The sequence below is a fragment of the Calonectris borealis genome, chromosome Z (genome assembly GCF_964195595.1).
Source record: "Calonectris borealis chromosome Z, bCalBor7.hap1.2, whole genome shotgun sequence".
NCBI classification, from domain to species: domain Eukaryota; kingdom Metazoa; phylum Chordata; class Aves; order Procellariiformes; family Procellariidae; genus Calonectris; species Calonectris borealis.
In genome coordinates, this window is record NC_134352.1 from 49,116,318 (window position 1) to 49,141,500 (window position 25,183).

Below are 25,183 nucleotides of genomic sequence, written 5' to 3' on the forward strand. Positions count from 1 at the left end.
TCAGTCAAACTGAGAAAAAAATTTTAAAGAAATTACATGCTCCCAAATCTGTATCAGCTTGAATGCATTATGAAACACACCCATACAAGAAAACAACACAACAAAAAGCCAGCCTGAAACAGATTTGAGAAGAGACATAAAAAGTTAACAGCAGGCAACCCGCAACAGATGAAGCTGTCACCTGGTTTAAAAACTTCTCCAGCTTAAGAAATAGAGTTATCTCCAAAAGGACTGTATAACTGGCCTGGTTTAGCACAGCATTTCAGTATGTGTTCAACAGCAAGCACATCCTGGACTCTTTTCCTGGATCAGAACTACAGTGCTCAGCACTGTAAGCCATCAAGCGCATATCGTGTAAGCTGTATCTTTTTCCAACTCTTGTGCTGCAGAGTATGATAACTCTCTGAGACAGAAAGCAATTTAAAAAAAACTGAAGCAAATAAAGCTTGTCTTTATGGCACATCTGAAATGTGAAGCAACACTTCTCCCTCCCTATGGTTTTTTTATTTTACAAAGAAGATGCCCCCTGCATTACCTATTACTGTTTCTAGATATCCCCATTTATCTTTCCAGGTTATGTAGATAAATATAAGCATACTGCATAATTCTGGCTTGAATTCGGTACTGAAGCAGACAAAGACTATGTACATATTTTTAGGAAGCAAGAATACAGATGTCACAAGGGACTTGGCAGTCTTCCAGTAACCACAAAAGAACATAAAGAATAATTTATGAGGTCACCAAAAGTCAGAAATGGTTTAGGAACCTCTTTCCAACTTCCTCATGTTGCATTTTCATACTTAGTATCAACAAATAAGCCAGTCTTTTTTCCTAAGCCTAAAAAATTAAAAAATACTCCGAAACAGAGATATAACACATGCTTTGCTGTAAGTGACACACAAAAGGTGACTTCCAGCCAGCTTGGGGTGTATGCCTCTGCGTGCATATGTGTGTGTCTAAGGCTGAGACTACAGTGCGACTGTCCACCTGTGGGCCAGGGGAGTCCCAGACAGCAGGACAGGGCAGGGTGTGCGCAGGGGTGCGTGCACGCGTGTGTGTCTCTCCACAGGGTGGGGGGCAGCCTGCACCAGCAATTGCAGTGGAGCTGCTGCCTCAGGGGCTCCTATGTCCGGATGCCAGCAACTGGTGAGACTGGGATCCAGGGGCCACCCACTGTGCCCACTGACCGTCTATGCCCCACTGCTGGAGGGATCCATACTGTACATATCATACATATCCATACATTGTACATATATTCCCACTAGTAGACCTTCATCCTGCTCAGCCAGAAAGCGGAGCAGGATGGGGCTTCTGGTGCTGTTCTGTGTTCCTGTGAGTGCTCTCTGTGTCTGTGTTATATACATATAAGCACAGGTATGTGGTGAACACGTGTGCTGCATATGCATGTACCTACTGGGAACACAGGCACACTTGTCGGACCTGGGGTCACGAAGCTGTGGCAGCCTTGTTTCTCTCAGGCTGCAGAATCCAGCCCAATTTCTGTAACAAAATCCACTAACAGTAAGTTTTCACCTGAGAACAATCAGCCTTCGCTATTTCTGTAGTAGCCTGGAGTACATCACGAAGACTGTCTCCATTTTCTTGAATCAGTAGATAAGCCAACAGAAGAAAAACGTGAGTAGGGACTTGAGTTGTAACAGGTAGCAGTGATTTCACTGAAGATAACCAGTTAGTAATCGCAGACTTCTCTTTCGTGAGCTCTATGATCTTCCAGGTTGTATACAATGAACTGTAAGAGGTGGTTATGGGGAAAAGGAGTTTGCAGGACACCTGAGAACAAGTGAAACAAACAAAATTCTCAATGAAACAAATAAGGTACCATGAGAGAACAAAGAAAAAAATGTAACTCATCCAGTTCTGTCATTCAAAACAAATATTTCTTTTAGGGTCCCAATGCAATAAATGTAAAGAATAAACCGCAATACATTTCTTTACAATCCTTTATATGAATTCTTGCACTAAGGATGTTTGAACGGGTTGCTAATTCCCTATTCAGGAGTTCCCCCTTTATCTGGCATCCATTGCTCCTGTTCCTGCTGGTAACTGCGGTGCTACTTCCTCACTAAAATAGACACAGTTAAACTGGATTACATTAAAACCTTCCATTCCTGACAATGATAGGTGCATCACAAAAGTGTAAGTATGATCCACATTATTTTAAGGAAATTCTCTTAACTTTTGGTAGTATTTAATAAAACACCACAGTTTAAGTTAATCCGACTTTACATTTTTTGTTTAACTGTTTCACTTCTCAGAACAAAATGTTCTATAGATGCAGTCATGGAAGATAACATTTAGAAGCAGGGAAGTAGTAAAATACAAATGAGGAATCCTCATAACTCAGGTTTTATATATGTAAAAGTATATATATTTTAAACCTCCTGCAAATTAATGCGGAAGTTCAAAGTTTTTCATTAAAACAAAAAAGTTTAATCCAAGACAAACCATCTCTTTCCTACTAATTCTTTGTTTCCTTAGAAAATGCAATGTTTTCTGAAATGGCTTTCCATTATCAAGAAAGTAGTTGGCAGGTGGTAATAAGATGAAGAACACATATAAAAATCAGGTCAAGAAAGTATTTGAAAAGAGGTCTCCAAATGAACATTAAAAATGGAATTCAGACTCAAACAGGGCAGGGCTCACTCACCTTTAAATTACCAGGGAAAAAGAGATTTTGAGTGGCAAAAGCTGTTCTCCATAAAGCTGCAGAATTTCATTTTAATCACAGTGTTCAATGCAATGTAAATTTATTTTGGCTCATGGAAGGTACAATGCCCCTGTACTTTAAATGATCTTTTACAAATAACATTAAAATGAGCTTATTCCATTACTTATGCATTGTATATGAAATTATTGTATATGAATTGTATATTGTATATGAAAAACTCTGCAATCTATAATGCCATCTCTCCGGCTGGCAAGATCACTTGGAGCCAAAAACCTCTTCTGGATACAGTTGTGAAACTGCCATTTATTGATAAAAGTATTTAAACTTTATTCAAGGACATACAGTGGTCTAAGAAGAGCTTCAGGATCTGTAAGTTTAGTTGCCTGCCCCTACAAGATCATAGGACTTGAAATCAAGCTCAGACTATTACAGGTTTGTTTGGGTTTTTTTAAATGCCTGGAAAAAAATGCTAAAATTGGTAGAGCCTGAAATATTTTATTGGTATTTCCCATTCCACATTACTTCCCCAAAGGTTTTGCTAGACAGTTCTACTCACTCCCTTCTCCCTTTATTTCAGCTGCATGAAAACAAGCTATCACCATATTTTTTACTTTAATGCTGCACCCCATTCAAGCAGGTTAGGTGGAAAATTTCAGTCTCCCAACCAAAAGATATATATGAAATCCCTCAATGGCAAAGTAGACCTGCAGGTTAGCCACGTCCTAACATTTTTCAAAATCTTGGGACTACAAGTAGAACAATTCCCCATTACCATCACTGCCAAAAAAAAAAGCCATGGAAGAAAATACAGCTTTTGAGTGTGGTTAAAAGCAAAAAAGAAGCATATCGACTATAGAAAGGCAGCCACATACCCAGTGACGACTACAAGAACCTTGCTAGGGCATGCAGAGAGGCAGACAGGAAGGTTAAGGCTCCGCTAGAACTGAAATTGCCCAGAGACGAAGGAAGGGTTCTTCAGACACATGGGCAGCAAGTGGAAGCACAGGGAAGACATAGGCCCATTACTAAACACGGCAGGGAACAAGTTACTAATAATGCTGACAAGGCAGAGGTTCTCAATACCTCCTTTCCTCTGCCTTCACCAGCATAGCTGGACCCCAGCTCACAGGATCAAGCACTACAACACCACATGTGTCGACCCACCAGTAGTGGCCCTCTGCAAGGGCCCACATAAATCGATGGGCCTGGAGGGAATCCACCCCAGGGTGTTAACAGAAGTCCCTGACATCATTGCAAGGCCACTGTCTGTTATCTTTGAAAAGCTGTGGAGATCAGGGGCATCACTGATGACTGGAAGAGGGCAAATGTCATACCCGTCTACAAGAATGGCCCAAAAGAGGACCCAAGAAACTACAGGTCCGTTAGTCTTACTTCAGTCTCTGGGAAAGTGGTGGAACGAGCCCTCCCATAAACTATTACAAACCAAATGAAGAAGGTGATTGGGAAAATCCAGCACAGATTTACCAAAGGCAAACCATGCCAGGCTAACCTGATCATCTCCTAAAACAAAGTACCTTCTGTCGACATGGAGAGAGCAGTGGATGTTGCTTACCTGGACTTCAGCAAAGCATTCAACACTGTTTCCCACAGCCTTCTCCTGGACAAACTGTCAAGACACAGACTGGATGGGTGGTCTGTGAGATGGCGTGATGGTGTGCCTTCCCCCTGCCACCCCCAACCTGACCTTTATCTCCTGTAACCCCACTCAAGCGATAACCACCAGTTGCAGTCCTAATGGATGCACCTGGTCATGGTGGCTGCATCCGGCTCAAAGTGGATTCAGGGGACAGATAACAACACAATAGCCAAGGGCTAATTTGAGCAATGCACCCACCTAACCACAGTGCTGGTCAATGTCAGACTCAAACCAAATTTGGAAGAAACTAAGATCTGTCGTCGGTATGCAAATATGACTATGAGTCAATCATCTTACCCCCATAAATAGTGAGCAGACCAAGAGCCCTTTGAGCTCTCCTGCACAGCAGTGGGCTGCATGACAGGATCTCCCCTTGAGTAAGGATGCCTCTCAAGGTTACGCCTGCCGCAGAGATCCCTTACTCCTCAATATTGAGAGATTCCTTGCCGCAACAGATCCTCGGTAATAGCTTGCAAAACTTCGTAAGCTTCGCTAAGATTATATCTTAGATTGATTGTGCACATATAATCCTTTAGACATAAACCTAAGTTTATGATCAAGTCTGGGACTAAGTTTGGATCTAGCCGCACCCAAGACTCCTCTAAGGGAAGGAGTTTAGAATGCAAGGGGGTCCCCTCTGAACCTCGTGACTCAATGGGAGGGTGTCCCTAACTCTGGGGACTCAGTTTTGTCTGACCCTGTCCTCTATGCAGTCAATAGTCAAGTGTACCTTGCCATCAAATCTTGTTAAACCACTGTCCTATTTACTATCAAACTTTGTTAAATCGCTGTTTTATATCAATGAACATATTGCTGATTTTCTCTTACGAGGGAAGGTATCTCTCCATCCGTGACAGATGGGTGGGAAATTGTCTCACAAGCCACATTCAGAGAGTGGTGATCAATGGTTTTTAGTCAGGTTGGCAGCCTGTAACAAGCAGTGTCCCCCAGGGATCAGTACTGGGTCCCATGCTGTTCAACATCTTCATGACCTGATCTCCTTCTATGAGCAGGTGACCCGCCTCGTGGATGAGGGAAAGGCTGTGGATGTGGTCTACCTGGACTTCAGTAAAGCCTTTGACACTGTCTGCCACAGCATTCTCCTAGAGAAGCTGGCGGCTCACAGCTTAGACAGGTACGCTCTTCGCTGGGTAAAAAACTGGCTGGATGGCCGAGTCCAGAGAGTTGTGGTGAACGGAGTTAAATCCAGTTGGCGGCCGGTCACGAGCGGTGTTCCCCAGGGCTCAGTACTGGGGCCAGTCTTGTTCAATATCTTTATCAACGATCTGGATGAGGGGATCGAGTGCTCCCTCAGTAAGTTTGCAGACGACACCAAGCTGGGTGGGAGTGTTGATCTGCTCGAGGGTAGGAAAGCTCTGCAGAGGGACCTGGACAGGCTGGATCGATGGGCCGAGGCCAACTGTACGAGGTTCAACAAGGCCAAGTGCTGGGTCCTGCACTTGGGTCACAACAACCCCAGGCAACGCTACAGGCTTGGGGAAGAGTGGCTGGAAAGCTGCCCAGAGGAAAAGGACCTGGGGGTGCTGGTCGACAGCCGGCTGAACATGAGCCGGCAGTGTGCCCCGGTGGCCAAGAAGGCCAATGGCATCCTGGCCTGTATCAGAAATAGTGTGGCCAGCAGGAGCAGGGAGGTGATCGTGCCCCTGTACTCGGCACTGGTGAGGCCGCACCTCGAATCCTGTGTTCAGTTTTGGGCCCCTCACCGCAAGAAGGACATGGAGGTGCTGGAGCGTGTCCAGAGGAGGGCAACGAAGCTGGTGAAGGGCCTGGAGCACAAGTCTTATGAGGAGCGGCTGAGGGAACTGGGGTTGTTTAGCCTGGAGAAGAGGAGGCTGAGGGGAGACCTCATCGTGCTCTACAACTACCTGAAAGGAGGTTGTAGTGAGGTGGGTGTTGGTCTCTTCTCCCAAGTAACCAGCGATAGGACAAGAGGAAATGGCCTCAAGCTGCACCAAGGGAGGTTTAGATTGGACATGAGGAGAAATTTCTTTACTGAAAGAGTGGTCAGGCCTTGGAACAGGCTGCCCAGGGAAGTGGTTGAGTCACCATCCCTGGAAGTATTTAAAAGACATGTAGATGAGGTGCTTTGGGACATGGTGTAGTGGGCATGGCAGCATTGTGTTGACGGTTGGACTTGATGATCTTAGAAGTCTTTTCCAACCTTAATGATTCTATGATTCTATAAATGATCTGGATGATGGGACTGAAAGCACCCTCATCAAGTTTGCTGACAACACCAAACTGGCTGGTGACGTGGACACGTCTTTCAGAAAGACCTGACAAGCTGAAAGAGTGGGCTAGCAAGAACTGTATGAAGTTTAACAAAGACAAGTGTAAAGTCCTGCATCTGGGATGACATAACCAAAGAGCCCAAGGCTACGATCTGTGTGGCTGGGGAGCAGCCTTGCTGAGATGGACCTGGGGATCACGAGTCAGCAGTGCACCACTGCAGCAAACAAGGCAAATTGGATCCTCAGCTGCATCCACAGGGGCATTACTAGCAGAGATAGAGACTTGTCAGGCTGCACCTGGAGTACTGGGTCCAGTACTGGTCCCCACAATTCAAAAAAAGATGCAGACAGACTGGAGACGTTCCAAAGGAGGGCCATGAAGATAATCAAAGGGCTGGACAACCTCCCCTTTAAGTTAGGTATTTTCACCCTGGAGCAGAGAAGGCTCAAGGGGATTCCACCACAGGTTTCCAGTACTTGAAGAACAGTTAATAAGAGGACAGAATGTCTCTCTTCACAAGGAGCCACATGGACATGACAAGGGGCAACGGGTACAAGTTGCACTGGGAGAGATTTTATCTTGATATAAGAAAAAATTTTTTTTACAGTGAAAACAATCATTTACTGGAACAACCTCTCCAGGGACATGGAGAGTCCCCATCGCTGGAGGTTTTCAAGATGCGATGGGATGGGGTGCTATATCATCTTATCTGTGCTCCCTTTCCCACGAAAGGCTGGACCTGATGATCTTTCGAGGTCCCTTCCAACCTGGGCTGTTCTGTGATTCTATGAAAATATACCATAACTTCCATACTCTTATTCAAAGCTTGCTCACTGTGGACATAACACTTGCTTTCTTTTTCCTACTCAGAATTGGCATCTTTTTCTGTCTCCGACTCATCACATCACCACCCTCCCTACACCACGTAACAGAGGTGTAAAGCAGAAAGGGAGCTGAGCTTCCACAGTGCTAAGCACATCTTGATCAAAGAGACTTGCTGTTCTCAGAACAAATGGGACAAATGTATGGAGGGTAGCTAAGTGGGACATAAGTAAATAAATAAAAACAATAAAACAACAGCACAGATTAAAAAAAAAACAGGATAATTGTCGTGGTTTAACCCCAGCCAGCAAAAATAAACGCCACGCAGCCGCTCGATCACCCCCCCCCGGTGGGATGGGGGAGAGAATTGGGAGGGCACAAGTAGGAAAGCTCCCGGGTTGAGATAAAAACAGTTTAATAATTGAAATAAAACGAAGTAGAACAGTAATAATAACAATGAGAACAACAACAATAACAGAATACACAAAGCAGGCAATGCACAACACAACCGCTCACCGACCGCCGACCGCGTGTCACGAACGGGGGGCGAGCCCCCCCCCCCACCTGGTTTTTATACTGAGCATGATGTCACATGGTATAGAATACCCCATTGGCCAGCTGGGTCCACCACCCCGGCTGTGCTCCCCCCTCCCGGTGCAAGCACCACCCAGCAACAGCCAAAGCGTCAATGGGCCATCAACGCTCCTTTCACACCGAACCCAAAACACAGCACACCCCCCAGGCTACTGGGAAGAAAGTTAACCCTGTCCCAGCTGGAACCAGGACAATAATGAGCTGAAATTTGATAAGACTTATGTGCTCCGTAACTCTCTTCAGCCAAAGGAGAAAAAATGGTACGTAACAGTCAAATAGGATGGTAAGAAAAAGGATATAGATGAGTAGAATAAGCAAGTCTGAAAGAGACAAACTAAGTATACATAACCTTGTTTTCTACTAAGTACTGTTACTTGATTAATAATGCAGATGAATTCTTTAATCTATATGGTCTCTAAAAGTAAAAAAAAGATCCCATCTCCTAAATAAAACAATATCTAGCATACAAACATACTTCCACTTCACCAGTAGTCTAGTTTTATGGACTATACATATTTTTGAGTGTTTCCATGTGTTACACAAAGAAGCTTGCACATGTAGAGCCTTTCCCAAGCAGCTAGGCTAATGCAGCAAAATTGTTAAACGCACCCCCTACCTGCCCCAAAAGAAGGAAAAAATCTTTACCAATTCCTTTTTATCCTTCACACCTTCCTCCTGTAATATTCCCAAAAGATTTATAGCCAGCTGCTGCCTGGTAGTTCCAGAATCATCCTCTGACAGGCAGTCCCCAACTGTTGTAGAAGATAAGATCTGTAGCACAGGCATCACCAAAGTAAGGGCTGTGGTTGAGATGTTCTGGGTTTCTGAACAGGAAAGGAGCTTGTAGGCTATTTAAGACAAGGTGGGAAAAAACAAAGATCACGTAGGGAAAAAAGAACTAACATGATTTGTACTTTTAGGCGTGACAAACATTTCTAGGAAACACTCTGGTCAAGCAAAGTAACAGCCCCCAGAATTAAAGCATGTGCATACTAGAGTTGAAGTGCAAAAGACCTTTTGGTAAAACTCCAATTCTATTTAGAGACCCATACATTTCTATTGTTTATAGCAAAGTACCTGATGGCAGCAAGAAATACAATAATGGAATGTAGCACAGTCCTTTGCTTTTACTGGAAAAACTCCACTAATCAAAACTGCTAAGTTGAAAGCTCAGCCAAACATTGCCATGACTGTCATGCCTGCTCTCTTAACATATGTCAAAAGAAACCATTCAGGATGCATGAATCTCAGCTGAGAATATCCTGTTGTTGACTCAAAAATGAAACAGATAAGCTCCAAGACAGCAGGGAGCTTAGAATACAGTAACATCCATGGAAAAAGTCAGCATAGCAGGAAAATTTATCTTTATTGCCATTAGATCAAATGTTACTTTTTAAATTCAGGAAAAATCCTGCTCATGAAAAAAACATTTCACTGCCCAACCCAACTTCAGGGGAATGCAGTGCTTATTTTCATAAACACGAAGAAACAAAGACACAGTCTTAAGAATGTGGATTCCTCTTTCACAAGAAGAACTTTACCTAGGCTCAAGACAGACTTTTGCTGACTTTCTGGTGTTTGCAGCAGTAGAAGCGCTAGTCCAATTATACACTGTTCCACTGGAAATACCTACAAGGGAAAAAGAAAGAGGTTCAAGTCTTCTTTGTTTTTCAGTGGCATTAAACAGTACAAATAGACAACAACCAAAACTCTGTAAAGAGTTTCTTCATGAATCATGGTGAGTCCACATGCAGCAACACAGCACATACAATGAAGAATATGAACACTGTAAAAATAGCATTTTAACTGAATAACTACAACATTTTAATTTTTTACTTTGTCCAAAACATTTTAGCCCAATGTAAATCAACTCCTATACTAAAAGGTTAACTGATAATACAGAACCAGTTAAGTTTTTGCCTTCTGAAAGTCTTCAACCAAGAAAAAAAAAAATTTCAAGCTTCTGAAACAACATTGGTCACTTGCAGATGAATGCCATGTATCAATGTCTCTAAATACCGTCTTAAACATGACATACTTTAAATTTAATACAACTATTTTATTTTTTTTCCCCCATGAACTCTTACCTCTCTTAAGAGCTCACAGTTGTCCTCTATTAAGCAGATCAAAGATGAGCATTCTCCTGTTACATTTAAACACACTTCACAGAAGCATAACAGTTGCAGACAAAACTGGGATAATTGAACTTTCCAAAACACAGGATAGCGCAGTAGGCTGAGGAATAGCTCTTGCAGAAAAAACAAGGCTTCTGTAACTTGCAGTAAGTCTTTAAGCTGTAGAGAAGTAGTTAAAAAACAAAACAAAACCAAAACACATTCTGGTTTAGTTCCCCTTCCCTATCCACACAGAATTCCCCAAGTTTAGAATTAGTTCTATTAGCTCTGCAATGTTTCCATTGCAAATATTACTAAGACTTTGAAGAAATACATTCATAAACTAAACCCAGGAATCTCTTATCCATCTTCCCTGAAAAAACAATACATGAACTGCTATTTAAGGTTTTGAAATAAAATTAGAAACATGTGAAAATATAAAAAGATTTCTTGGTAGCTGATAAGAAAAATCCCTTTTTCCTCAAAAGCAATAGCACATTAATTCGGCTCGCCGGGTTCTCTCAGCAATATAAAACAAATTGTGTAAGGATTTCATATAGCAGGTAAATATTCTTGTAATGGAAACATTCTGCTCTGGGATATTTCCTCTGTAATGTAACCAAGATTTTAACACGTCTCAAAAGAGAAAGGCAGCAGGGTTACCTGCTTCTAGAGCACCAGATAATCTACCTACTACAAAAATGAAAAGCTGAAGTGTGATACCCAAAAGCAGTATTTCCATACTTGGAAGCCAAGTGAAGAGGTTTCAAGAAGCAGGTTGTCTCAAAATCCTAATGTGTTAGATGACAGCATTTCTGCTCTTGAAAATTCTAGTTCCAGACAAACGCAGCTGTTCCAATCCAAACTCTGGAGCCACCATTAAGGGTAACATCTCAATCTTTAGTCCCTTGGAACAAATTCTATGAATAATCTGCTCTAATCAGAAGCCTCATATCCACTGGATTTTTCAGCAGAAAAGTCGGCAGATGACAAGCTGTACTTTTGACCGCTTGGTTGATATTGTCAGACAAAATGACTAGGAGGTATTTCAGCATTTATACTACACAGAGGATCAATTAAGGCTAAGCTTAAAGGAAGGATAAGAAGAACCTGAGCTTCTGAGAAAGCAGGAGAAGGAATGACAGGTTATAAAACAGTCCATCAAACAGGCTTCTTGAAGGAAGTACTTCCCTTTCCATTGTGAAAGTTGTATCTCAGGCAAGACAAACACATTCAAGTATTAATCTGTTTAAAAAAATGCTACACATTTCTAGTAAAAAAAAAAAGTGCCAACAAGCATGGAGGAAAGAAAGATTCATAACTAATTTTATAAGTCTTCTTCAGTGCCATTGTTATGGCTAAATGTTACCGAGACAAATGCTTGATCATACATTCAGGACACAATGTTATACTGAAGGTCAGGTAGAATCAAGACAAAATCAGAAATGTCCCCGTGACTAGAAAAAGTCAGCATGTACCTGTCATCACAAAGAGTAGACCTGAACCAAGATAAATGTGTATAACACAAGTTATTATTCGTCCAAAAGACTATGAAAAGTAGGTACCAGTAGAAAGTAGACTTTACTAGTAAAATTCCTCAGGAGGAAGACGCTACCAAATATCCTCATATCAAGCCTATTTAGCTTTACATTATCAATATTATCAAACCCCTTCTCTATGGCAATAATACCACAGCACCTCATGTTTGACTGAATATATTTGAAACTGAAGATGTTGCTCTAATATTAAAGAGGAAGGAAAAGGTACATAGGTACAAATAAGATTAACCAATGTCATAGTAAAGCATGAGGCAAAGCAGAGCTGTTAACCTTAACCAGTACCCGACACCCTTACCCCTAGGGGACAGAAAGATTAAATCCCTAGCTCCTAGCAAGTATCACTGAGCAATTTAAAAATCATTCGAAAACTTCAGCGTATTCCAGATGGATTAAGTTTTGTCTTCAGGTGCACTAATCCCTCTGTTACAAAGAGCAAGGAAGGAATATTTAGGAGTGCTTAAATCATGCTTCTCATATAGTTTGTTTCATTTTAATATTATCCATGTTAAGTTAAAAATTGCATGGTTTTGACAAATATCTTACCACCTAACAACATTATGGGATCTCTACAAGTTTACTGTATCTTTACTGAGGCAACCAGTGCAAATAGTTACAGTAAACATGTGTTTCAATTTACACCTTACCAGATATATCAGATTTGAACAATTACAAAGTTTTACCTTCTACAAGAAAGACCCAGTTTGTTAGATTTCTGTACTACCAACAAATCAGGTCTATAGGAAGTGGAAGAGAATGCTATATTTGCACACTCGAAAGGCAATAATAGTAATACTATGATTGCTTTGATAGCATTTATTTGTAAAAGGTGGGATCAGGCAACAACTGTACCTGAAGGTGTGGAATCATATCACACAGCAGTTGAAGAATCTGGCATTCCAGCACAGAGGGTGCTTCTTTGTGCTTTGGACCATGAAGCTGAAGTAAGATCTTAAGTAAACCCATTCGCAGTTCAGCATATTCCCGTAACTGAGATGGTTCGCAATACAGGTATCTCAGAAATGGAGCCATTATGCCAACACATGAACTCTGTGCCCTGCAGTTCAAGAAATAAGTTTGCCAAGACTGCTTTCTACTGAAACCTTAACAAACGACAAGAAAAACCCAAGCAATGTGACATTCCCTGCAATAATTTACACAATGCAATTAACAGAAAGGTGTTACAAAAGGCATTACTAAATCTCACCAAAAACCTTTGACTTATTAGCACAAAGTACTGTCATGAGACCTTACATAGCAACCATACAATGAAGTGCAATTGTGAAAAGACTCAGTATTTAAGCATGAATACTACTCAATATGTACTTGCAGATTATGACACTTTTAATTTTATTCTTTTGTTTTTCTCATAATTCAAGAAAGTGACTTTCTTTGCTAAATGTCATGAGAAACTAGTGTGCCATTCTGAAGTAGCATGTGGGCAGAAATGCTCAGAGGTATTCAGAAGTATCTTTTTAAAACACATAAAACCTAATTTCAACTAAAAAGAGCCATCCATTCCGTGCCAGTTTTTGCCCAATGGTCTTAATTACATGAAACAGGAACTGCTTTAACCAAGATGGCTTCCCAGTAAAAAAATCACAGAACAATTCTTTTGGCTTGACCATGTTAGGAATACCAGCTGGTTTTGACATTATTAAAACAATCAAATAAAGCTAATGATCAATACATTAACAAATATACAGGGAATCCAAATTAAAAGTAAGTTTTAAACAAAACCCAGCCCTGATGCAGAGCTCTACAAAGAACTCAGTAATAGATCTACATCAACATATGTGGCACTTGTTGACTTTGTGCTTAGGGGCGCGGTTAGTGGTGGACTTGGTAGTGTACGGTTAACGGTTGGACTCGATGTTCTTAAGGGTCTTTTCCAACCTAAATGATTTGATGATTCTACATGCTCAGTCTAGAACTTTATTCCACAAAAACCTTTGCACAAAAAGCAGCAAAGGAAGTTTAAGATATTTTCCTTTTCAGGAAAAACAACTCCTGTTTTAATTCAAAACAAGCCACCAGCAAAAAATCCGCAGTTCATTCCATCATTCTGACAGGACTTTTCACAAGTCCCAGATTTAGCGGCTGAGTGGTAGAACAAGTCTGCAAACAATATTTTAAAAATACTCTGATCAATTAAGTTGAACAAAACACACTTTTGCTTGAAAGTCTTACTGTTGATCATGTCATCTAGGCCCACTAGAAATTTAAGAGATTAATAAACTTATTTGTTTACTCAGAGCAACAGAATACAGAAGACAATTTCACTGTACTATTACCCTGTTGGATGTGTACGAGTCTTCCAGGAAACAGAAGAAAAGAGATACTTTTTTTCTGAAAAGCATACATATAGGTGTAAAATCACAGAAAACATTTGGCTTTAAGGCTGCTACAGCATTTGGTATCTTACACTGAAGCTTTATGGGACAAGTTCCTTGCAGGTAAGCATGAAGAAATGTTGGTAGCTTAGATATTTGTTTATTGTTGAAGATATTTTATAATAAGGCTGTGCCACTGATTTTTTCTATTTTTTTTTTAATCAAGAAGCATACATCATTTTTAAAGACCTCATCCTTTACCGTGAGATATAATCACCTGCGCTTTCCCTTTATCATCCCACTATTTTGTATAGGTGAGTTACACCTGCATACTATTCACCTTTTTTGACTAAGCAGTCAAAATCTTGACAAAGCAAATAATCAAAATTGCTTATTTTTAAAAAAATTTCCAAAGCTGTTATCAATTTTGGACTAATTTTTCCTCATCCATAAAAATTATATCAACATAAAAGAGTGAGGAAAAAAACTATAACAATTGATTTTTGATGGATTGTTCTAGTATTTTATTAATATTCTATTTTTAACCTTTAAATGGAGTCATTACATTTTATAATTGTCTTTTTCAAAAGACAGAATTCTTACTGCTCATTGCAGCTACCATCAAGAAAAAAGTTACACTGATACAATTCAGTTATCTACATTTTAATTATTCATTAATTTACCTCTCTGGACACTGATGGAAAAATACTGTTATCTGCTGCAGTAGAACTGGCCAGCAATCAGGTCTGTTTTCAAGGACACTGATTAATGGATGAGGAGTGTTCCTGAAACACAAAGAAATCACATGTGGATCTATAACGCAGAAAGCGAGTGTGCAAAATAATGATCTTCAAAATAAAAGCAGCTGTAGAAATAGACAGTTTAACCCCCTGATATTACCAACTCCCTTTACCAGCTTTGCCAAGACTGCTACACTTTCAAAAGAGCATATTTTATAGGAACTTCAGGAAACAAGATTGAAACAAAATCTCTATTTGAAAAAACTTGGTCTGATTTTTTCTTTTTTTTATTTTCAATAAATGTCTAAGGATCACTGTTCAAGTGTGTGGCCTGATTCGAGTCATTGGTAGCAGCATTAGGGTCTAGCAGTGGGCTCCAAGTAATACCCACAGAAAGATTTGAACCACATGTCACACATCAGTCCAGTCTTTCAAGCATAGGTACAAATCTTCAGCACCTGAAACCAATCGAGGTGACCATCATCCCATGTACTATTTTAAATCTGCTCCCAACATATTTATTTTTTCCTTTTTTTTTTTAGGCGGTGAAAGAAGGAGGAAAGGAGAAAGGCTGGCCATGCCACTAGCCTAGAGACCTCCACTCTACTGCCAGCCCTCTGACAATGGTTGCATTTGAAAAGGTCACTGAGGCCTAGTAGTCACCCGTTCCTCTCAGATTAATCTACCATCAACACCTTCGCCACCTCCAAAGTCAATGACTGAAGGCTATCTACACCACCTAGAAGTGCCACACTCACGTCAGTGACTACGCCTGTACAGTAGCAGGTGGAGGAAAAGCTGGGCAGGAGGGAAGCCTGAAGTATGTAATTTGTTCTGTCAGAAACAAAACAAAAGTCATTTCACTAGAGTAAGTTAGCGTAAGAAAGGAAAACAGAATCTGAGAGTCTGAACATTGAATTTCCTGGAGAGGTGGGGAATTGGAAAGAACTAGTGATGCAAAGGCAGGTTCATCACTACCTGCATCACCTCCTTCTGGAGTTTACCCACTGTCCTTGCTGTGACTGGCCCCCTTACTCCCACCTGCCTGCCAAGTGTCCTTATTTCCCCCAGTTTCCTTTCCTGCTTCAGCCAACTACAAACAGAGTAGTGTAGATTCTTCTCTGGGCTTAACAGACAATCAGATACTTCCCTGCTCTCAGAGCAGAAACAACTTTCCTAATAGCAAGAGAGAAAAGTTGGAAGAGAAGAGTCTTACTGATTCCCACAGATCTGCTAGACACATGAGAGAGCAGGGCTATATGAATAAGTGGAAAGGCAACAAATGCACGCACACCATACAAGGCTGGCGGCCACAAAGAGTGGTAGCATAAATCTAGGAACTGCAGATGCTGCAGACCACTACCTTCAATTTGATTAACCATCTTTCTTGTTCACGTCCAAACCTGTGCTACACACCAGAGAGACTGTCGGTCAGTTTTACCTATAAAGCACTAGATGATTTCAGACCCACCAATTGAAGTGGTACATCTCAAGAGAGCCTGCATCAGTTTCAGACACTTACTGCACCTTTTAAATAAAATAGTGAGAAAGAATTAAAAAAAAAAAAAAAAAGAAGAGATGAGGAAGCGCACACACCCCCATCACACACACAACTCTAACATAACATTAAGGCTCCTTGCAAGTGTTTACAGGCCAACTGACTTTCATGCATGTGAGCTGTCTCGCTTAAAGGATAGCAGATATGGAACACTGCAGTGAAGAAACTGCTAGTTTTCTTGACATACTGTTAATTTTACTACAGTGAGTGATATAGTCAAATAAGCCTTTTAGAAAGGATTTATAATAGTATTTGGTTTGTTTATTATTGTTGTTTTAAGAGCCTGTGAAGGGCAGAAAGCCCAAGATCTGAAGTAGTCTTTTTATTACAGAAGACAACATTCATTGAGACATACTCGTGTTCAATAGCATTGTGCTACAACACAAACTTCATCTTGAGCAGCACCAAGCAAACCCAGCTCCATGTGAAGTGAATGAGATCTGCAAAAATCCCATAGAAGAATTAAAAATGTACCTAATTTTTTCCATCACATTGCAAATTTGAATTGCATAATGTGATGGTGTATTAAGGCTTCCCTTAAGTGAGCTAAAGATGTAATACTTACCTGCTATAAACAGGAATGTTTAGAGTTATGCTATGCCTAGTAAGATACTATTTCTGAAAAAGCATCATCTAGCAGACATATCCTTAAACCAAAAGAGTGCTCCTTATTATGTTATTTTTACATTCTCAATGTTAACATTGTTTGAATTTTGGGCTACTGACTAGTTTTGAGGATAATCAAAAAGTAATAATCGCCATTAGCTGAATGAAAGGCCCATCAAGTTATGAAAGCTGGTTACAGACTATCATACATGCCTAATGCCTCTTGTTTTCTTCGCAATGTGGTCAGAATAGATCTAACAACCAAGGAAACTGCAAATACCTACTTCAATAGAAGACAACAGTCAAATATGACAATATGACCCACTGAACTCTGTAGTTGTGTAGTTCAGGTAACAGCAAATAACTGCAGTGTCCTTACATGCTACAAAACAATCTTAATAAGAACTCTGAGATACCTGAAGAGAAAATAAGTTTTGGTCAACTGCTTCTCTTCAAAAGCTTCAAACTACATTGCATCTTAAGGTGCGAGTATGTAGGAAATTTGCTCTGACTAACAAAGCACTTCTTACCGTGGAAGGATATTCACAAAGCAAAAAGTGTTGTTAATATCCTTTTAGGCATCAAGAAAAAGCTTTTATTTATTGAGAGACTTAACTGCAGTGCTCAGGACATCAGCCCAGAGGCAGCTTGTCTAAATCAAGAGAATATTTAGAATATAACTCATCAGCAAGAAGGTTAAACCAGATTCAGATAATTTTCTATTCAGACATGAAGACAACCGTGCCTTTAAGAAAACAGCAGAAATCCACAGGAATGCAATAAAGTCAGAGAAAACTGTTGCTAAGTCATCTCCATATGCAGACACGTTAGAGCCCGTACACTACCAAGACTTGGAAGCATGACCACAAATCTATCTTCAAAATCTATTTGCCATGAACATTTGCCACGAATATGGCAAATAACGCTAATTTATTGTCATAATATATAAATATGAAGAAGTAAACATTCTTAGTAAGGTAACCTAAATGGTGGAAATAATTACAAAATCAATAATAAAGCTGAAAAACCACAAATAGTGTCTGAGCAATAAAATCAAGGAAAATCATCACCCATATGGGCAAATGGAACAGAGAGCAATTACAAGGCTATTGTACCTTAAGACAATAGGAAATTTAGCAATAGAACCTCACATCTTATGTCTGGCACCTCTTTAATGATGATTAGAAGAGAGGAAATTTAACATATTGTATTTAAATCTTTATAAAAGAATAATTAGTAACTTTCAGCTTACTATGTTAAAAAAAAGCAAGTTAAATTTGGAGGTGATCTTGTGCTAAGATAATGAGATTATATACACACTCAGGAAGACGAATTAAAAATAAAGTAGCTGGACAAGCTCTTCAGGAGCAGATATTTAACTTTCTGTTTGGATTAACTGAACAGCTTTTAAGCTGTCTTAGCATTTAGAAAAATCACATGAAGCAAAAACATAACAAATTGCGTCCAAACCACTCAGCAGCATGAAAGCATATAGTTTTGCACACCTACTGATCCATGTTCTAACAAATAGAACATTAGATGAGATTCTATTTGGAATTGCCAAAAATCACTCTGCAAAGCTGCATAAGTACCATTGCCTAATGGGTATAGGGGAAAAAAAAGTGGTGGGGAGGGCGGGCAGGGGGGAAGCAGCCGGTTGCAGTAGATCTCAGTCTCGGTGCTGAAGTCTTTTGCAGCCTATGACTGGGATAATTCCAAGAGCTGCAGGTGCCATCTTATTTCAGTGTTGTATTCAGCGTAGAGAAAATTTACCTCAGTTCTCTGCGCAACGTGTTCCAGTGCTCATAGTGAAACATTTTTCCTTTTATTCACTCAGAAACTCCTGGCTTTAAACTTATGCTCATCGCCCATTGTTCTTCCACCAGAACCAAGGCTCCGCATTCTTGGTAATCTTTCTTCTTCTTAATCTACTAAAGGTCTTGGGAGGTCCCTGCTGTCTGGAAGCTAGCCAATGTTACTCCAATCTACAAAAAGGGCTAGAGGGAAGACCCAGGAAGATCTGGGTCTAACTACAGACCTGTTAGTCTAACCACGGTTCCTGGGAAAATTACGGAGAAGATTATACTGGGTACAATTGAAAGGCATTTAAAGAATAATGTAATCATCAGGCACAGTCAACATGGGTTCACAGAGGGAAAGCCCTGCCTAACTAATTTGATAATCCTTCTATGATAAGGTCACCCACCTATAGTGCATGAAGGGAACGCAGTAGATGCAGCTTTTCTGGATTTTAGTAAGGCTCTTGACACTGTCCCTCACAGCATCCTTCTGGACAAGTTGTCCAGCTGTGAGATGAGCGGGTTCACGGTGCACTGGGTGAAGAACTGGCTGAAGGGCAGAACTCAAAGGGCTATAGTGAATGGGGCTACATCTGGCTGGCAACCCACCTCAGGGCCCAATTCTAGGGCCAGAATAGGGTTCAATATATTTATCAACAATCTGGATGTAGGAGTTGAATACACCATTAGTAAGATTGCTGATGATACCAAACTGACTCTCTCGAGGGACAAGAGGACTTGCAGAGGGATCCAGATAGATTGGAGCATTGGGCTATGATTAGTGGGATGAAATTTAACATGTTGAAATGTCGGATCCTGTACCTAGGATGGAGTAATGCCAGGCACAAGTATAAATTGGGAGAAGAGTGGCAGGAGTGGCCCTGCAGAAAGGAATCTGGGGGTGCTCATTGACATTAAGCTCAACATGAGTCAGCAGTGTGCCCTGGCACAACTGCATCCTGGGGTGCATCAAACACAGTAGAGGCAGCCGGTCAAGAGAGGTGATTATCCCGCTGTATTCAGCGTTGGTGCGGCCTCACTTCGAGTACTGTGTGCAACTCTGGGCCCCATGATTTAGGAAGGATGTGAAGGCACTTGAATGCCCTCAATCTACAGGCTATGCTCCTATTCTGGTGCCCATCTTTCAAGTCAGTTATTAAAAATCTGGAGAAGTTTAATTATTCTCATGGCTATCTGATGAAGGCCTGCAAAAACACATCTCTTGGTGTAAGCAAAAGGTAACAAGGATTAGATTAAGGGATGTCGTCATTGCAGCCTAAGTACCTTCACTGAGAACAGAAAAGTCGTACAGCAAGAAATTTCAACCTAGTATACAAGAATCAGAGGTGGTAACTGAAACTGGCAAATTCAGACTAAAAAAAAAGAGAATGTATTTTCACTGAGGAAGAATCAGTCACTGGAACAGTTGGGGGGGAGGGGTTTGGTTTGTTTGTCATTTTATGCTGGGTTCTCTCTCTGCTCCTCAAACAATTTTTCTTCCAAAAAGGTGTGTTTCTGTTCAGGCAAATAAATAATTTGAAGACACAGGGATTTTCAGAAAGCTGGCTGATGTGATCGACTACTTGAAGCATGTTCAGAAAACAGATACTAACTAAGATCATAAAATATGCATATATTACAGGTCTGGCTAGAAGCCTGGCACTTCCCACGTCAATTTCTCTAAAATTTGTTAACTTAAATACATGGCCTTCATAGGTCTACCTTCCTTGATTCTGTAAACGTTTTACTTAAATTACAGAGTCTTTTACAATCTGTGTACGAAGACTAGAAAAGCTAACGTAATTGCCTCATTGCAACTTTCCAAAATGAGAGCATGCAAGAGGCAAAAAACTTGTTGCCTGTCTAGCACTTGAATCCAACAAGATCATAGACAGGATCATTTATCAGGCAGCAAGCTAGAAATACTGTTCACATACCACACTGGGACCTTGAAAGTGCATAGCCCTGTATAGACATACAGAGTTATAGCAGCTGCTTATTTCAACAGCTTTGTCATATTTTAAGAATTAATCACCTCCCCTAATGAGAAGAATATGTCTCCAGTCATCTAAGTGCTGCTATGACACTGAAGTCAGTGGAACCTTCATAAAGTCAGCACGTAACCCATCAAGCCTAAAATTAAAATGGTTTACTATACAGAAAAAAGGCAAGCATTTTATGACAGATTTTGTGTGTTCTGAAACTAATATAACTGCACTGAACTGGATGATGAAAGAAATCAGCTAAGCTCCATAGGGAACATTGATTAATAATGAAACACCAAAATGCGCAGCGCAAAAAAGTTCCATGTGATAATGCTATTAGCAGTAGGCAAAATGAGGTGTGTAGATGTAATTTATCGTCAACAGTAACTTAAGAATTGCTAGCACAGCACTGTAAAATGTACATCCTTAAATGACAGTGCTACTACCCTAAATTATCGCTGGTGGATTCAGGATAAAGCAAAATGCACAACCAGACACAGCAGCTATCCACCTGTAAATACATTAAGTGTCTAGGGAAACAAAGATAAATCTTACATGAGGGGCAACAATAAAACAAAAATTATTTTTAACTTTTAGGTAATCTCAACCTTTTTGTTACATCACTGAACACAAGAGAGCTCCAGTCTGATTTGGAGCACAAATTCAGTGACAGATTGCTTTTTCTGTGTGAGGAAACAACGTCTGCAGTCAACATATTTTTCTACGTATGCAGCTGTGACCCTGGCCCTTTCAGAAAGATGGAATAGCACTTTGCTCCATAAAATATGCATTTTTAAAGCATTTTTCTACCTGCTCTGAATTTTGATTTCAGAAAGTTGGCAGCTCTCCAGAATTTTAAGACAATAAAAATCATGCATGGTGAATCATTAAGAATAATGTATAATACTAGTTCATAAAAAAAGTTAATAGCTTTTAGCAAAAATTTATAGCCAAAGTTCTGTACATGCATGTCATAACCTGGTCTCTGCACTGAGAATGCTGACAAAGCGCTCCTTAAAAACCCCTCTTCCCTGCCCTCCCACTCAGTTCAGCTTGAGCTTAGGTTACTGGACAGTTTTATTAATATGCATAGGAAACAGACAACTTTATGCCAGACGAGAGATAATAAATCCACTGGGAATACTCAGTTCTACTCCACAGTGAGATCAACTTGCAGACTAGTTCTGTTTCTCCTACAGCTGGTCCTAACTTCATAACAAAAAGTGCAGATCATCCCATATGTGAATTTAAAAATCACATAACCTTTTTCACACATCCTTAAAAAAACCCAGCATATTTGTTTTGGTATTTATCCACCATTGGAATACTAGTTATTAAAAAAAAAAAAAACACAACACCAAAAAAACCAAACGGTAGTACTTACACAGCTTAAGGAAACAATTAGGAATTCCAAAATTCAATGATACACGAGGCAGTTTTCTACCAGCTTACTAGGGTAAAAGGAATATTTCCCACTTTCTGTAGGAACAGAGTAATCCTTTCTCTATTTTCCAAGGGTAATTTGCTTACAGAAAGTGGAGAATCCCAGCATTAAAACTACAGAAGCTTCCCCAGATGAAATCAGAAAACCTACATCGTGGGTTGACCTGGCTGCCAGGTGCCCAGCAAGCTGCTCTCCCACTCCCCCTTCTCAGCAGGACAGGGAGAAAATGAGATTAAAAACTTGTGGGTCGAGATAAAGGCAGTTTAATAAAAAATAGCAAAGGCTGTACATGAAAGCAAAGGAAAACAAATATATTTATTCTTTACTTCCCAACTGCAGGCAATGTCCAGCCACTTCCTGGGAAATAGGGCTTCAGTATGTGTAGTGGTTGCTCCGGAAGACAAACGCCTTAATAATGAATGCCCCTGCCTCCTTTCTCTTATCTTTTATTGCTGAGCACAAAGTCATATGGTATGAAATATCCCTTTGGTCAGTTTGGGTCAGCTGTCCTGGCCATGTCCCCTCCCAAAGTCTTGCCCACCCCCACCTTACTGGCCCTTGAAGGGGTGGGAATGGGCTGGAGAGACAGCACTGCTCAGCAGTAGGCAAAACACTGGTGTGTTATCAACACTGTTCTAGCTGCAAACAGAAAGCACAGCACTATGATGGCTGCTATGGGGAAAGCTGTCTCCATCCCAGACAAACCCAATACAACACCCCCCAAAATCCAAGGCATCATTTTCTCCCATTTCTTTTCAGGAACGGTTCATGATATTACATCATCACAAGAAACAGTATTATAAAAGTAATTCTGTGGTCCACAATTAATGTTGGTCTAAACCAAATTTATTTGTTACCCTATAATACTGGTTTTAAAATGTCCCGAGAGAGATGACAATAGCAAACTACTTGAGAACATACCGGTGCTTTTTGATTCTTCATAGATCATTTCTGTATGGAATACTTTTGCATAGTTAACAGCATAATATATGAACACTGTAATAGAGGGCTACTGTTGGTGAGTTATTGTATACATTCTTTTATTTCTTTCAGAAATTAAGTTTTAATGGCACTTGATAAAACACAACTACAAAAATTGTTACGTAACAAGTCACTGAATAAAGACAGGCCTTTCTGTACACTAGAAACCAAAAGTCAGATCTTAAAATCACAGGGCCTTGACCTGCTAGATATTCAAAACTAAGTCAAACAACCTGACATCTCCCTTCACTAAAGCTAACTGGAAGCAAAAGGAAAAACAAAAAACGTATGGGCTAAGTATAAGTCTGCTGCTTATTTTCAGTTCTCTATTACTTTAAACCATTCTGAATGATTGAATTTCACCTTCCTTGTACGTTACTAGCAATTTTTCTTTTGGTGGGGGGAGGGGAGAAAGGGGGAAAGGGGAGGAACTAGTAGTGCCTTTCATATCCTTAAAGCATTATAGCTACAGCCTGCTAAAATGATACCTCTTAACTGCATAAAAAGCAACTTGAAAAATGTTCATGACATCTACCAAGCTGGGACCTTCTCCAGAAAAGATACAATAGCGGCTGTTAATGTCAGCCCTGACTCATGGTTTCTCAAGAGCTGGATGAAGTCATTAAGATGTCCCTTAGGAAGGCTGCTACTGCATGACAAGCAACTTTCTATGACTAGCTCTGGATGCATCTTTAAATCATTTATTTTTACATGGCAACCACTTTAACAGCATCTAATCCAACCCATGTGCTCAAGCTGAGCCAGTAGTGAAGGCTCCCCAGGATCACATGCAGTCAGGTTTTGATATCTCCAAGGATGGAGATTTGACAACCTCTGTGGGCAACCTGTGCCAGTGCTTGATTACCTGCACAGTGAAGAAAAAAAACCACAAAAAAACCCAAAAAACCCACCCACACACAAAAAAACAGCACAAAAAAACCCACCCCCAAAACCAGAAAAAACACAGATAGACAGAAAGCCAGTAACAACACTTAATGTATGTCTTTTCTGGAAATCAGAAAAAAAGTTATCATGGTATCTAAATAAAATCAGTGTGAAACTAACCTGATTCCGTACAGATTCCAAACAGCCTTATCTCCATCTTTTCCCAGTTGAATAGCTTGAATTTGTAGCAATTTCCAAATAGTTTTTACTAAACCATGCACATTCCTGCTGACAAAAAGAAATACATTACTGTCATGTATGTGGTTACATTAATTGATTCTTCCATAAGAGGAGGAACCCAGGAACTCAAAAAGCCTTGAGTTCTCCTTAAGGACCTCCTCACATCTGCCTACACAATTTTGGGCAAGTTGTGCACCCACAGGTCTTTGTTTTCCTTTTCACATAATGAGCAAAACAGCAGAGAATAATTAATGCAAAAATTAAAACTTTTGGTGGTTTGCTTCTACTGTATCTTACAAGTACATATGCTGTCCCCAGCTTAACTGAAACTGGTGCTTTTAACAAGTTAAAAACGGAAAATTAGCCCTTCTCTGAATGCAAGGATATAGGTAAACATCCAGCATGGTACACAAATTTCAACCATGCCACTGCCTAGCAGAGAAAGCAAGAGAAATCACATTGACAGAAAAGACACTTGAGACATCTAGTTTGGCTGACTTTTGATCTCAGCAGCCAAGGACTACACAAAATAGATACATACAGATACTTCACCTCCCTCCTCCTATGTTGTTTAATTTACCATTCAGGAAAATTCAAGAAACAACAGTATTTCTGGCATTTTGATAGAATTTAGCATATTCTCCTGGAGAGATGCTAATGAAATTAATGAAGCCCACCACAAGGGGGGAAAAAAGCTCTGTGACCGTGCTTAAGTAAGAAGAGTTCAAGAAGTCTAGAGCTTATTACTGCTTGGCTGAGCTTACAAGGACAACTTTCAAAATTTTGCTCTCCTCTTCATAATTAAGTGCTTTCCACACCTCTCCAACCAGACAATGCCAGATCCAACCCAATCCCTTCTCAAACAAATAGCCTGGATTCTATAATGAAACACACTTTCAGAGGGTGAAAATATAGAAGCAGAGGGGA

General features: G+C 40.3%; 1 protein-coding gene across 9 annotated transcripts in view; it reads right to left on the reverse strand.

Annotated features, from left to right (window-relative positions):
- Window positions 1-25,183, reverse strand: part of FOCAD (focadhesin) — a 129,205-nt gene that overhangs the window by 89,157 nt on the left and 14,865 nt on the right. For 6 of the 9 annotated variants that reach the window (XM_075137868.1, XM_075137874.1, XM_075137873.1 and 3 more), the window contains 7 exons: window positions 24,197-24,304; window positions 14,702-14,803; window positions 12,538-12,742; window positions 10,103-10,309; window positions 9,557-9,644; window positions 8,661-8,863; window positions 1,534-1,791 (listed from right to left, as the gene is read on the reverse strand). In XM_075137868.1, the coding sequence (XP_074993969.1) occupies window positions 1,534-1,791; window positions 8,661-8,863; window positions 9,557-9,644; window positions 10,103-10,309; window positions 12,538-12,742; window positions 14,702-14,803; window positions 24,197-24,304 (1,171 nt within the window). Of the gene's footprint in view, window positions 1-1,533; window positions 1,792-8,660; window positions 8,864-9,556; window positions 9,645-10,102; window positions 10,310-12,537; window positions 12,743-13,979; window positions 14,451-14,701; window positions 14,804-24,196; window positions 24,305-25,183 lie in introns of those variants that run through there. The other 3 variants (XM_075137869.1, XM_075137872.1, XM_075137875.1) reach the window with 2 other exon arrangements.